General features: G+C 44.8%; 1 protein-coding gene across 1 annotated transcript; it reads left to right on the forward strand.

Moving 5' to 3' along the window:
- The first annotated feature begins 246 nt into the window (after positions 1-246).
- On the forward strand, positions 247-11,945 carry LOC103173151 (bactericidal permeability-increasing protein-like). Its single transcript, XM_042341811.1, has 16 exons — positions 247-279; positions 2,268-2,414; positions 3,769-3,868; positions 5,023-5,151; positions 5,675-5,830; positions 6,276-6,339; positions 6,490-6,550; positions 7,290-7,381; positions 7,956-8,132; positions 8,480-8,539; positions 8,630-8,797; positions 8,910-8,977; positions 9,658-9,700; positions 9,790-9,853; positions 10,367-10,443; positions 11,311-11,945. The coding sequence occupies exons 2-16, from the start codon at positions 2,312-2,314 to the stop codon at positions 11,350-11,352; spliced, it is 1,404 nt and encodes a 467-aa protein (XP_042197745.1). The 5' UTR covers positions 247-279; positions 2,268-2,311; the 3' UTR covers positions 11,353-11,945.
- The last annotated feature ends 3,042 nt before the right edge of the window (positions 11,946-14,987 follow it).

A 14,987-nucleotide genomic window follows, 5' to 3' on the forward strand; every position in this document is an offset into this window, starting at 1 on the left:
CTACAGGATTTCAAGTCAGTATGAGATAAAGAGCCACACTGGTTCCAGGTAATGTTTGGCACGATTTACACTGTCAATTTCCCCATCAAGCAAATTGACAAACTACAACCGTCAACGGACACTCCTGATCCAGTTCTTTTTATAGTTGGTGTTATTGTATCATCTATTTCACTGAACTTCCTGCTTACAAATCATAGTTTTCTTTCAAAACGACAAGTATAAATAGTCCGAGAGGTCTCTGTGTTTAAAGCATCTGAGCCGACTGACTGGCACATTCAGGTAAGGCTGTACGCTGCTTGCTCAGTCAATGGAATTAGCTTATTGCAGCTCCTGTTAACCCTGCAAGCCAAAGCCCTAACGGGGAGGGTGTCCTAGTTGGACAAGCAGTGGAAAAGCTTGTCAGACAGTGATATCAATGGGAAGCTATTCTGTTTTAGCTGGTTAGAATCCAGCAGTTATCTCAATATACACTTTGGGGTCCCCAAGTATTGGCTCCTGCCAATTTGCGCCGAATACTTTCCAGAATTAGGTAAGCAGAATGCGTTCCTCGAGGGAGAGAGTGCACATGCCATTCCAACAATCTATCTCTAGGATTTCCACGTGTAGGGGGGATGCATGGAATTCTCAGTTTGGTTTGGATAACCTTAAGCACGGTGATGGGTTTCTGCGTGTGATAGACACCGGGCTGGACAAATAAAAAAATTGTGTCAAGCAGCCCCAGACATGGAGGAGCTGGATAAATCAGTCTTTGAGTACTGAGAGCAGATCATCCAGAACTCTGCAGCTCGTGTCCTCACCCGCACTAGGCTCCGCGACCCTATCACCCCTATCCTTGCCCAACTCCACTGGCTTCCCATCACACAGAGGATACAGTTCAAGATCCTGGTCCTCACCTTCAAAGCCCTCCATGGTCTTGCTCCCCCCTACCTCGCCGAAGTCCTAACACCCTACCATCTTGTTCGCTCCCTTTGCCTGCTTCACTTGCTCCGCCTCGCTTGCCCCACTAACGGTGGGTGAGCTTTCCGGCACTCTGCACCCACCCTCTGGAATTCCATCCCGCAGTCCTTCCATCTCGCCCCCTCCCTTGCCACCTTCAAGACCCTCCTCTTCGACCGTGCTTTCAATCTCCCTGCTTCCCCCCTGCCTTCTCCCCTCCTCCACCCCGACCTCAGCTCGGGTCGGGAACTCTGTCTGTCCAGCGCCTTGGGACGTTCTCCCGACGTGAAAAGAGCTATACAAATGTAATTTTGTGTTGTTGAGAGAGGTGCTTCAGTACTCAACTATTTCACTTATCCTCATTTTATCTTTCATTTTAAATATCTTGACAAACTCCTGGAAGTATTTCTCGTCGATTCAGCTCAGCAGCTAGCTGCTGGTTGAGGAACACTTGCTATGTTTAACATAAAACAAAGTCCTGTAGTGTAGCGGTAAGAGCACTTGCCTCACAAGCGAGAGGACCTGGGTTTGATTCCCAGGTAGGGTGAAATGTTAGCCAAGAAGGTGAGAACCAGGGTCTTGAATTGTATCCTCTGTGTGATGGGAAGCCAGTGGAGCGGGGGTGATAGGGTCGCAGAGTCTAGTGCGGGAGAGGACACGGGCTGTAGAGTTCTGGATGATCTCCAGCCTGTGCAAGGAGGAGTTGGGGAGGCCGACAAGCAATGAATTTGCATAGTCGAGCCTTGATGTAATGACATTCAACTGAAAAAAGTTACCTCTCATCCAGGACTTGATGTCCGACAGACATTCAGTCAGGACAGCAGTGATCCTGGAGTCAAGGGTGGAGGCAGAGAAGTAGAATTGGGTGTCATCTGCATACATATGGAAGTTGACCCCACGTCTGCGGATGACAAGAGACAGCAGGGCAAGAGGCACACATTCAGGGGTGTGAAAGCAGAGAGCAAACAACAAGTATTAATTTTTATTAAAATTGTAATCAATGTGCTGAAAAGGTTCAAGTGTTTAGGGCCAGGACGCAGGGCAATACCGTGATGTGACGACAGCAGTGTAGGTATTCCGGAAGCTTGTGATCAAATGAGTTGAAGGGCCTTCTTCATCCAGCTTCAGTTGTGACCTGGTGCTACCTGGCTCATTAGGCAGCACTCTCACAACTGGGCCAGAAGTTCTCAATTTGAGCTCAGAGTCTATTTCAGTGCAGTACTGAAGGAATGATACATTTGTTTTAGATGAGGTGTTGTGTGACTGATCATGGCTTAAACTGGTCTAACCCGTGTCCTGGTAGTGACTAACCTCTCTCTTTCCAATATCAGAACCACCCCACACACACACGCAGTGAGGTGGACAATCTGTTAAGATGGTCTGGATGGTGACAGTCGTTCTTCTGTTCCTCTCTTCCCACACCCTGGGCACAAACCCAGCACTGAAAGTCAGAGTCACACAAAAAGCCCTGGACTATGGTAAGTGCGTTCACGTCTGACAGGAAGGTAGGATCCTTTATCCTGAGAGCGTATTTCCTGTCCAGTTTTACCCCATCATCCTCTTGTGAAGAGTTTTCATTCCTTTAACCTACGACCAGGGTATGGTCCACAGACACTGATCAACCTCTGGTACCTTATCACTGTGGGTGCCTGGAGAGTATGTATTAGCAGCTGTTTGGCCATGTGGGACCTTATATCCAACTGAAACTGTCGACATACAATTCCACACACACACCAGCAACAAATTACATTTGCACCGCGCCTTTCACATTAGGAGGACATCCCAAGGCGCTTCACAGTCACGATTTGCACCCCAGTTAGGAGTTGGGATCAGGATGGTTGGAGAGCAGGGAGGGTAGGGCAGGAGAGTGAACAAAGGCAAGATTGAAGAGGAGTGTCTTGAGATGGACCTTGAAGGAGGTAAGTGAGGGAGCAAGGCAAAGGGACTGTGGGATGGAGTTCCAAAGGGTGGGCGCAGAAGTTTGAAAGCCCAATTACTGATGGTGGAGGGGCAGGGCTGGGGACATGGAGCAGCCAGGAGTCTCCCGACAGATCAGTTTGGGGTTAGCAGGTCACAGAGGTAGGGAAGAGCGAGGTGGGTGGGGAGCCACTGGAGATGGGGAGGTTAGAGTCACAGAGCCTGGTGTGGGAGAGGACATGAGCTGTAGAGTTCTGAATAATCTGCAGTTTGTGTTGGGAAGACAGACAAGCAGAGAATTAGCAAAATCAAGCTTGGATGTGTTGAATCTGTGGATGAGAGTCTCAGCAGCCTGAGGGGAGAGGCAGGAGCGGAGCCAGGTGATGTTGCGGAAGTGGGGGAAGGCAGAACAGGTCACAGAAAGAGTCGCTTCCAGTAGACAATCTCTGGTTAGGGATGAGGAGTGAGATCCCTTGCTTATTTTGCTTACCTTAACTGAGAGTCAGTGATCGTTAACCACAACCTGGGACCTTCTCATCACCTGAGACCTTTGCATCATTAACACCTCTTTAACCCATCATCCCTATCTTCTTCTACCCCATTTTCTGCTTTGTATTCCTTGACCTGCCTCCCCACTCTCTGTTAGCCTTTAACAGTCTCTCTCTCTCAACATGCCCCAGTTCTGATGAAAGGTCGTGGACCCGAAATGTTGACTCACTTTCCTTTCTCCATAAGATGTTGCGTGACCCGCAGAGTGTTCCCAGCAACTTCTGTTTTTGTGTACTGAGACCTTGTGTTTGGCGCAATGCAATACAATCCTTATTTAACAAGGATGTCTCAAGGCGCTGTTGCTCAATGGATGCTTTGTGTGCCCTGGGAGTGCTGCAATGTTTCAATGTGTGGCTTTCATCTCAGGTCGACAACTTGGAATGCAGGCTTTGCAAGCTGAACTGAAGAAGATTAACATTCCCGAACTAAGTGGCAAATCAGGCAGAGTGCGCTACAGATTCTCAGGGTGAGTGAGAGAAACCCACAACAACAACAACTTGCTTTTATATAGCACCCCTCACAAAGAGTAGCATCTTAGAGCGCTTGACAGTGGCGGAGCCTGACACCAAGCTGGGGGGAAGTGACCGTAAGCACGATCGAGCAGGAAGATCTTTAGGCGAGACTTGAAGATGGAGAAGGAAGGGAGCTCAAATCAATACAATAGAAGGAGAATGCGTAGGTTCCCGTAGAAATAAGAAGAAGCTTAAAAGCATGGAACTGAGGCCTTAAATCTAAGTTCAAAGGGAAAAAAAATCCAAGGATGGCATCTCCAACAATGCGCCAAACCCCAGCGCTACACAGGAATGTCGGCTGAGACCGTGAACTCAACTTGCTTCACTTGTTGGTTCAACATTGGAATTTTGAACTCGCAGACGAGGCTGACCAGCCAATACAGTGCTGGGGAGTGATGTAATGTTTATATGGCACGATTTGAAAAGAGAAGGCAATTGTCCTCGCCAACAACCTTCCAGATAAATTGGTCATGGCTGTTTTTGGTCACTTTCTTGTATGCAAATTGCCCACAAATGCAAATAATAAAGCAAATCGATCACCACACAGCCAGTCCCTGTGAAACACTTTGAGGCATTTGAGTGTTATAGGTAATAATACAAGGATCATTATTAAGTAAATTAAATTCTTTTACAAAAAATTCTGTGACAAAATCACAGGAGCGATTCAGTCGTTTAATCTCATTGTTTCAGAATAGTAACCACATGTAACCAAGTGTCATTAGAGCATCAAGTTATTTCTTAAATGCAGTACTCTGGCTTCAAACCACCCTTCCGGGTAACCTGTTCCACCTGCTGATTATCCTCTGGCTGAACACTGATCAGGTCCACTCTAAGACATTTGGTCACTCAACCTACGATTGTTTGTAGGACACTGCTGTGGCAATTGGTTACCGCGTTTCGTCCACAAAATACAGTCAATTCACTTGACAGCATATTTTGTGAAGCTGTTTGTGACGTCTCGAAGATGTGATAAAGTGTTATAGCAAATGCAAAGATTATTATTATGGCATGATTGTTCGTCAGCTGGAGACAAATTATCCACTCAGGTTGATCTGAAATCAGGCGGCCTGGTTCACAGTGTAAGTTGACGCTGTCTGTTTCCACGCAGGATTCATATTCGGACTTTTAACATAGCCCAATCTACAATGGCGTTCTCCCCCGGAACTGGCATGAAACTCTCCCTCGACAATGTTAACATAGCCGTTCACGGCAACTGGAGGGTGAAATATAGGTTCATGTAAGTAGAGAGCGTTGCGTCAATTTTCTGGTTTACTTTTCTGAAGGCAAGTGTTCTCACATGCTGATGTCCACAGTTAGTGTTGGAAAGCTACTGAGGTGCTGGAGCATCAGTTCAGTCCGGTCTAGACTCAATGGAGTCCTGTAGTGTAGTGGTTGGCGTGCTCACCTCACAAGCGAGAGGACCCGGCTTCGATTTTCAGGCGGCGCAAAACCTTAGACAAGTTTCCTAACTCGACTCATCTCTGTTTATCTAGCAGTAAGTAGCAACCCAGTTGATAGTCGATTGGCACATTGCTTTCCATGGGTAACAAACCGTTTTACAAAATAAAATAATTTGGTCACTCAACCAAGACTGCTTCTGGGACAATGCCGTGTGCAATTGGCTGTTGTTTTTCGTCCACAAAATACCCAGTCACTCCACTTTACACTATAATCTGTGAAGCACTTTGAGACATCTCAGCAATGTGATAAGGCGCTATATCAAATGTAAGGATTATTATTATTCTTGTGCTTTTCCACAGAAGAGACAGTGGCTCTTTTGATGTATCAGTGAATGGCCTCTCGGCTTCAGAGCTGATCAGGATGAGTAGTGATCAGACCGGACGTCCTGCAGTGAAGAGCGCGGGCTGCAGCTCCAGTATTGGGAGAGTGAAAATCAAATTGCATGGAGGCGCGAGGTAACCAAACACATCGCAGAGAGCAACAATTTCACATAACAGAGAATCCCTGTGTTGTATTTGTATTTTTTATTTGTAGCTTTTATTGGCTGCTGAGATTCACCCACAAAATACAGTCGATTCACTTTACGATTTATTCTGTGAAGCGCTTTGAGACATCTCGGCGATGTGATAAGGTGTTATCTTAAAAGCAAGGATTATTATTATTACATATCAAATGTTCATTGCAGATAGGATCGCTGATATATTTTATTGATGAACACACCTGATGGACAGCTGGTACTTAGTTTCACAGCCCAATCCTTACCTGTGGGAGCAGTTGAGTTGGGCAATGTGTCTAAGACTTAGTTTTACTTCATTAATTTCTAAGCCCTCGTGCAAGATTTTGTCTTGTGAATTTTAGTCAAGTTTTACCTTTAATTGAACTGTTATTTATTGTTTGTAGCTGGCTCTACAACATATTCCGTCGTTTCATGGAGAAACCCATTCGTTCTGCTCTCATTCGGCAGGTATGTCTGCTCACATACATTGGCACTTCTTCTCCTGTAACATTTATTAGCAAGTCTGAGCCCACATTGGTGGAATTGGCACACTCCAAACCCAAGGTACTGCTGCCGGCTTGATTCGTTTCCATCAATTGCTATTTGTTTTTGCCACAGATTTGTCCAAAAGTGTCAGAGGCAATCAATAAGCTTGAACCGAAACTGAAAACACTGAAAGGTAGGTTAAAACATTTGAAATTGAACATCAATTATCCTTCATAGAGTATGTTGTAAACCTTGGCATCTTGTTCGACCCTCAACTGTCCTTTGTACCCCACATCCGGGCCATGACCCTTCCCCCACATCCACAATATCTCCCAGCTCCGCCACTGCCTCCCCAATCAGGCCACCAAGACCCTCACATTCATCACATCCTTGCTCGACTCCCTCCACTCATCGGGCTCCGGCCTGCATCATGTCCCACCATCAGCGGTCGGACATTCAACCTCTCTGCCCCCACGCATTGGAATTCCATTGCACAGTCCCTTCACCTCACTCTCTCCCTCGACTTCTTGAAGACCCACCTCAAAACCCTCCTGTTTTGCCGTGACTTTGGTCACTCCTACCTCTACTGTCCACCCTTCTTGATCCCAACCCCCAGTTTGCTTCCAAATTCCTGATTGTCCAGCGCCTTGGGATGTTCTCCCAATGGGAAAGGCGCTATAGAAATGTAATTTGTTGTTGTTGGATTGACTATATATTTTGTAAGTGAAACACAGCAGCCAATTGTGCACAGCAGTTTCCCACAAACAGTCATCAATTTTTGTACTTACTGCTAGGTAAACAGGCATGTGGAGTAATGAAACTTGCCGAAAGTTTTGCCCCACCCAGGAATCAAACCCGGGTCCTCTAACCACTACCCTACAGGACTCCACAACTAACTAACAAACAAGACTCTTTTCCCTCTATATTCCCAGTCACTGCCAAAATGGATAACATTGCTGAGATTGATTACTCCCTGGTTAATCCTCCTGTAATCACAAAAACCTTCATGGACCTGGACTTTAAGGTACTGACTGATTCCAGATGTGATTCTGTGTGGGTGAGGAGGCTGCCAAATAGAACCCTCTCTTTCTATAAATGAGATCCCCAAACTGATTGCAATAGACCAACTGTGGCCTAATCGATGCCTTGTGCAAAGTGAACGTTACCTCCTCACCTCAACATGTAACCCACATGTGAAATATAGAATTCCATTTGCTTATTTGCTGCCGTGTCTAATTGCACTCACAGCTTGAAGGACTTTTATTGTAGTAATGATAATATTCCTTGCATTTGGTATAACTCCTTTCACATTGGGAGGATGTCCCAAAGTGCTTCACAGTGTTGTGTATTATTTGTGTGTTATTATTGTGTATTTTTGTTAATACAGAAAACCCGCATAAGTCCGATCTGTATAAATCATATAATCACCTAAATCATACATCTGCCCAAATCTAGTTCAAGAGTTTATATTCTTTGCAAGTTTGACACAACTCATACTTTGCATTAGTCATATTAAATGTAAAGTCCCAACTGATACGACTTGTGTGAGATTTGCTGTATGGTGTATGAGGGCTGAAGTTTTCAATCGGTCTCCCCAGGGTGAATTCTATCACATTGGACGGCATCAGGAGCCTCCCTTCACCGCAGGCCCACTCAGCTTCCCTGAACAAACAAACCACATGATGTACCTGGCTGTGTCCGAATTCTTTTTCAATTCAGCTGCGTTTGTGTATCACAGAGCTGGAGCCTTGCAGATAAACATCACTGACAGTATGGTACGTACAGACTCATTTAGGTGGAGCTACAACAGTTTGTCTGAGTTTGTAGCCAGGGCATTGGGTTCCTGCTCAATGATCTCATGTTTGATCAGTCTCAGGGCCTTGGTCTGCCATGTTGTGGGTCACGTTACACTGTGTATTCTCACTGGGTGAGTTTTCTGGACAGAGACGGAGAGGACAAATAATTCTGTGACCACAGAAGCAGATGGACATTGCTTCACATCTCCCTCCCCAGCCCGTACACAGCACTCCTCTATTAATATAGTCTTATTTGTAAGCGTTCGGGCATCGCATTGCACTGAACATGGTACCACATTTCTTTATTATTGTTTTGTTCCCTCCAGATTCCTAAATCATCTCCCATCAGATTAAGCACATCAACTTTTGAAGGCTTTATACCTCAGGTAAGTTCTTCTTCCATACTCTTCTACCCGACACTAATAATCTGTGAGAGGAGAAGGAGCTGATTTTAATGCTGTGAATCCCTGCCCCAGTTGAAGGAACTCTATCCTGAGATGCTGATGCTCATGAAGATCCACAGCCTCAAACCACCTGTTCTGAGGATGACCCCGGACAGCATCACCATTGCAGTGACCGGAGCTGCTGATACATTTGCAATCCTACCAAACTCCTCATTGGCTCCTCTGTTTGTCCTGAATCTTGTAAGTAACTGACAGATCTCACACTCCACAGCACACTGTAACAGTGTCCAGTCACACACTCCACAGCAACACTGACCATGAAACATTAGGAGATGTTTTCACTTTTCTGCAGGATGTCAGCGTGTCTGCCACGCCATCTTTGTCTGGGGATAAATTGACAGGATCACTGGAAATTAACAGGTAAGCTCCACACTTATTATTATTGTCTATGGCCTTGTACACCCTTACTTCTGTGACCTCCTAACCTCCTACCATCCTGCGGACAGGCCTTCTGCCACTCTGCCCCTACCCGCTGGAACTCCATCCCGCCCTTTGCTCCATCCGCCCTAATCTCAAGACCCTCTTCCTTGACCGTGCTTTCGATCACCCTGCTTACCCCCTACCCTCCACCCTCCCCAATCCTGACCCTCAGTTTGGGTCTGAAACACTGACTGTCCAGCACCTTGGGATGTCCTCCTGACGTGAAAGGTACTGTACAAATGTCTTTCTATTCCGAATTCTACTACATTAAGCCTCACTTAATAGGATTGACACAGAGGCAAGTTGTTTCATTAATGGCTTAAGTGGTAAATGTATGCTTGATACAGTAATAATAATAATAATTGCATTTGATATGATGCCCAATCACATGGTTGAGACATCGCAAAGCACTTCACATAACATATTGTAAAGTGGATTGACTATGTATTCTGTGGGCGACAATGTTTAGCAATCAGAGCTCTCCTGGTCCATGTGACTCAGTATCACACTGGACGATGCACACAGCCCTCAGTACAGGTGACACCACCCTCAGTCTCTGCTGTTGCTTCGTCACTCTTGTTGCACAGGGTTGTCCTCATGTTTTCCTCTCCGTTCTGTAGATTGGGCTTGTCGATGGGACGTTCGGACATCGGCCCCTTTGAGGTGAGAGTGAGAACTGAATAGCATTTCCTAGAATCAGAGAATCACAGTCCAGACACTGTTTACTATAAACATATTCTCTATTCTTTTAGACATCAACCCTGCAGGGAGTATTAAACTTTATAACCAAAGTAATAGTGCTGCCAAAAATCAATGGTAAGTAACGAAAAAAGGATATTGAGAGAAGCCTCAGGAGTGTTGGGAGGGTGTTGGGGGAGCAGCATTGAGGTGTCAGGAGCATTGACAGCTATTCACCTTTAAGCAGTTTGTTCCTCCATTGATTGTAACTCTGTCATAAATCATAACCCAAGCTTAACATCAGATCCCAAAGTATGGTAACAACAACAACTTACATTAAATAGCAGCCCTCACACAGGGTAGTATCCCAGAGTGCTTGACAATAGCAGAGCACAAACCTGAGCCGGGGGTGTGGGGTGTAAGGGAGATGCGACTGTAGGCACGGTCAAAAAGAAAGGTGTTCAGGAATGAACTGAAGATGGGAAGCGAGGATGAAGGCAGAGAGCCAGAGGAAGACTGTTCCAGAGTTGTTCTTACAAAATAGAGCCTACTGTCAAGGCTGACCTATTGCTGTGATCGCTGATAAATTTATGTATCCTGTAGAGGTAGCTATAGAGTTTGCTTGTTGATGATGTGGAGTTCTCTTTGTAGCTTTCCTGGCAAACGGATACCCTCTTCCAAGTGTGGATCAATTAAGTTTTGTAAATCCGACCATTAAGGTGAAAGAGGTGAGTAATTGTCTGATCTCAGATGCTCTTATGCACAGTTTTGTTTGTTATTCTCTGTCATCCTCCCACTGGACAAGGCTGGGGTGATTGAGAGTTGGAGTTGGAGTTGCACTTGCGCTGAGAGTTTTCACCCACAGGAAGGATCTGTCAGCCACAAAGCCCATTTGGCGTGGCTGCCTTAGGGTTCAACTTAACACCAGTCACTGGGAGGCAGGCAATCCTCCCACTCAGCTCCTGTTAACCCTGCAAGCCAAAGCTGTAATGGGTAGTGTGGTCCTAGCTGGACAAGCAGCGGTTAAGCTTGTCAGACAGCGATAGTATGCGGTTTTACAAAGGCTCCAACGAAGTGACAGAACATGTTTAACCTTAAGGAGCGCAAACGACGACAAGGCTGCGCTCTGGGTGGGTGAGTTGCACAGTTTGAAACTGAGCCGTGCACATCAGGATTCTATCCCGGCTTCTCTTCCTGGACTTTGCTGAGTTGGCTGATCACAGCTGGGGCGAAACCTAAAGCAAGTTTCCTTACTCCACCTGCGGAGTGGGAACTTGGTTGTTATTTGATTGGGATACTGCTTTCTGGGGGTAATTTTACCACCTAATTTTTAAAGAAAATAATAATTATTTGGTTACTCAATCCATGACTGTGGGACAATGCTGTGTGCAATTGACTGATGAGTTTCGCCCACAAAATATACAGTCAATTCACTTTACTGTATATTCTGTGAAGCGTTTTGAGATGCCTCAAATACGTGATAAGGCGCTATATCAAATGTAGGTATTATTTTATATTATTATACGTGATTACTGTAAAGCGCTTCGAGAAGATTGAACGTGATACGGTGTGATAAATCTTCTTAATTTTTACAGAAATTTCTGATGATTGCGACCGATGTCAAATACACCTTATAAACCAGCTGATGTTGAAGAAGGTTTACTCGCTGGAGCTGGGCAGTGCTGCCCTGATTATAGCGCCCACAACCAAGGCACTGCTTTAGGAAATATTTGCTTCTACACTGAAAGCTGGCAAAACATAGGCAAGATTGTGATTGAATCTTTTTTCAGTTTTTATTATACAATTATCCAAACCTCCTCTCGTGTGATCTCGTAACATGGACGAGTGTTGCCAGCTCACCTGCTCTCGATGCAGCACCTGCTCATCAACTAAATAAAGATAAAGAGGAGAAAGGACATTGCTGCAAATTATTCCGTTTGCTCCACTGGCAAACTGGAAAACAATCCTCCCAGATGGAGATCTGTCTTTTCCTAACAATCACCAGGGTAAATGTATCTCATCTTTACTTGAATCTTTGTGTGGTTTCTTTTGGGGGAGAGAGAGAGAGAGAAGGGAATAAAGAGATAATGAGCTTCAGTTATATACACTTTTTCAGTAAGCTTGCGCTGAGCCTGCGGTGTGAATGGGGAATCCTGAGACCTGGCTGTTTCTGTTTGAAGATTTGCTGTAACTCACCATGATGAGAAAATAAAGAACATTGGTACAGGAATTTGTGTAAATTGTTTACAAAAACACAGCATTGGGCGAGGTGATTTTCACACAGCTTCCAGGGCAGAGCTTAGAGAAAAACACGGTTTTATTTCCCAAAGTGGAGCTATAACAAGGCTCTGGGCTTCACCAGGAAACTGATTTTATATGGTGTGCGCACAAACAAAAAACATACGTATGTGGAACTCTCTGCAGTCTGGTTTTAACACTCAAACATGGTAATGGGTTTCCACGTGGGTCTGGCACTGATGAAACAACAAATTAATAATAAATAATAATAATCCTTTTAATTGCATTTAATATAGCATCTTCCGTGTCAGGGGGACATCCCAGGGCACTGGACAATCAGGGGTTTGCCCCCAAGCTGTGGACTGGAGTTAATGGAGGTGGGGACAGAGTGGGGGGAGTGGTTTCATGGTTTCACAATTTTACTGAAAATTTCACGGTTTTTGTGAAATCCCTGGTTTCACATCTTTACTGTAACATATATAATAGCCACCGAAACTGCTCTCCAGGGTCCTGGACACCCTGTGATCCTCTGCAAACAGAGTGTAAAAACAGATCCACATTACTCCCTCATGTATTAGGTCACTTTATTGTTCCTGATCAACAAACAGCATGAAAATCTGACCTCACGATTCCTATTGCAACGTTATCAGTGTGGGTAAAACTAACCCAAATCACATTCACGATTACCGGCCAAACACTCCAGTGAATTCTGCTTCAGCATCATAGGAAGAGCTGACATCGAAGGATAAAAAAGAGATGCAGCATATTGGAAATCCGTGCAGAGGAAATGTAGTCTAAAGTTAACCAGCGGAAAAGGGTCCTGGGTCTCAACAATCTCACGTTGTTAAAACGTCTTAAAGCGCTTCACAGAATATAATGTAAAGGGAATTGACTGTATATATAGTAGGTGAAATAATGCAGAAGCCAATTGTGCACAGCAGAGTCCCACAAACAATTGTGGATTGAATTACCAAATCATTACATTTTTTTGGAGGAATTATTAACTCCAGAAAGCGATCCACCAATTGATTAACAAGCAGGTTCCTACTTACTCTTAGGTAAACGGAGGCATGTGGAGCAAGGAAACTTGCTCAACGTTTGGTTCTGTCCCGAATCGAGCTCGAGTCCTCTCACTTGCAATGCGAGTGCTCCAACCAATATACTGGCTACAGGATTTCAAGTCAGTATGAGATAAAGAGCCACGCTGGTTCCAGGTAATGTTTGGCACGATTTACACTGTCAACTTCCCCATCAAGCAAATTGACAAACTACAACCGTTAACGGACACTCCTGATCCAGTTTTTTTTATAGTTGGTGTTATTGTATCATCTATTTCACTGAACTTCCTGCTTACAAATCATACAGTTTTCTTTCAAAATGACAAGTATAAATAGTCTGAGAGGTCTCTGTGTTTAAAGAATCTGAGCTGACTGACTGTTGCACATTCAGGTAAGGCTGTACGCTGCTTGCTCAGTCAATGGAATTAGCTTATTGCAGCTCCTGTTAACCCTGCAAGCCAAAGCCCTAACGGGGAGGGTGTCCTAGTTGGACAAGCAGTGGAAAAGCTTGTCAGACAGTGATATCAATGGGAAGCTATTCTGTTTTAGCTGGTTAGAATCCAGCAGTTATCTCAATATACACTCTGGGGTCCCCAAGCATTGGCTCCTGCCAATTTGTGCCGAATACTTTCCAGAATTAGGTAAGCAGAATGCGTTCCTCGAGGGAGAGAGTGCACATGCCATTCCAACAATCTATCTCTAGGATTTCCACGTGTAGGGGGGATGCATGGAATTCTCAGTTTGGTTTGGATAACCTTAAGCACGGTGATGGGTTTCTGCGTGTGATAGACACCGGGCTGGACAAATAAAAGAAATTGTGTCAAGCAGCCCCAGACCATGGAGGAGCTGGATAAATCAGGCTTTGAGTACTGAGAGAGGTGCTTCAGTACTCAACTAGTTCACTCTTCCTCATTTTGCCTTTCATTTTAAGTCTCTCTAAAAACAGAGATACAAAACTTCCTGGAAGTATTTCAATCTGATTGATTCAGCTCAGCAGGTAGCTGCTGGTTGAGGAACACTTGCTGTGTTTAACATAAAACCAAGTCCTGTAGCATAGTGGTTAGAGCACTCGCCTCACAAGCGAGAGGACCTGGGTTTGATTCCCAGGTAGGGTGAAATGTTAGCCAAGTTTCCTTACTCCACACAGCTCTGTTTACCTAGCAGTAAGTAGGAACCCGGTTGTTAGTCGATTGGAGGAGCACTTTTCCGGGGTTTAATAATCCCTTAAAAAAAAATGTGCTCACTAAATCCTCAACTGTTTGTGGGACACTGCTGTGTGCAAGTGGCTCTCGCGTGTCACCCACAAAATATACAGTCAATCAAGTTTGCAGTATACTCTGTGAAGCGCTTTGACATGTCTCAAAGACGTGATCAGGTGCTATATCAAATGCAAGGATTATAGTATTATGAAACACAGAGCAGACTTCTGACCTCTAACGTTTTATCTCTTGATGTCTGATTTCAGTCTCAGCTTTTTTTCCATAAGGTTAAAAATATCAGACTTTTCATTCAGCTGACCCTCCGATGAGGTGCTGGGTGGCTGTTGCATTATTGGACGCGCCAACCTTGGGTTGAAACGTTAAACTGAGGTCCCGTCTGCCTGTTCAGGTGAATGTTAAAGATCCCATGGTAATATTGGAAAAGAGAAGTGAGTTTCTCTTTCCCTGTGTCCTGGCCAACAATCGTTCAAATAAAATGGGCTGTTCACTCCACTGCTGTGTGCAACTGGCCGCCCTATTTGCTTGCAAGTACAGTTACTCCATTTCACAGTAATAATAATAATAATAATAATAATAATCCTTGCATTTGATATAGCGCTTTTCATGTCAGGAGGACATCCCAAAGCGCTTCACAGAACACACTGTAAAGTGAATTGACTGTATATTTGTGGGCGAACGCGGCAGCCAATTGCGCACAGCAATGTCCCACAAACAGTCGTAGATTGAAAATGACCAATTTATTATTGTTTTTGGTTT

This window comes from Callorhinchus milii, unplaced genomic scaffold (assembly GCF_018977255.1).
Source record: "Callorhinchus milii isolate IMCB2004 unplaced genomic scaffold, IMCB_Cmil_1.0 Scaffold18, whole genome shotgun sequence".
In the NCBI taxonomy this organism is placed as follows: domain Eukaryota; kingdom Metazoa; phylum Chordata; class Chondrichthyes; order Chimaeriformes; family Callorhinchidae; genus Callorhinchus; species Callorhinchus milii.

Excerpts from the sequence above, each read along its gene's own strand:
- LOC103173151 (XM_042341811.1), top strand. The coding sequence starts at position 2,312 with ATGGTCTGGATGGTGACAGTCGTTCTTCTGTTCCTCTCTTCCCACACC. Across the intron at positions 6,340-6,489 it reads GTTCTGCTCTCATTCGGCAG|ATTTGTCCAAAAGTGTCAGA; the intron begins GTATGTCTGCTC and ends TTTTTGCCACAG. Across the intron at positions 8,540-8,629 it reads TTGAAGGCTTTATACCTCAG|TTGAAGGAACTCTATCCTGA; the intron begins GTAAGTTCTTCT and ends TCCCTGCCCCAG.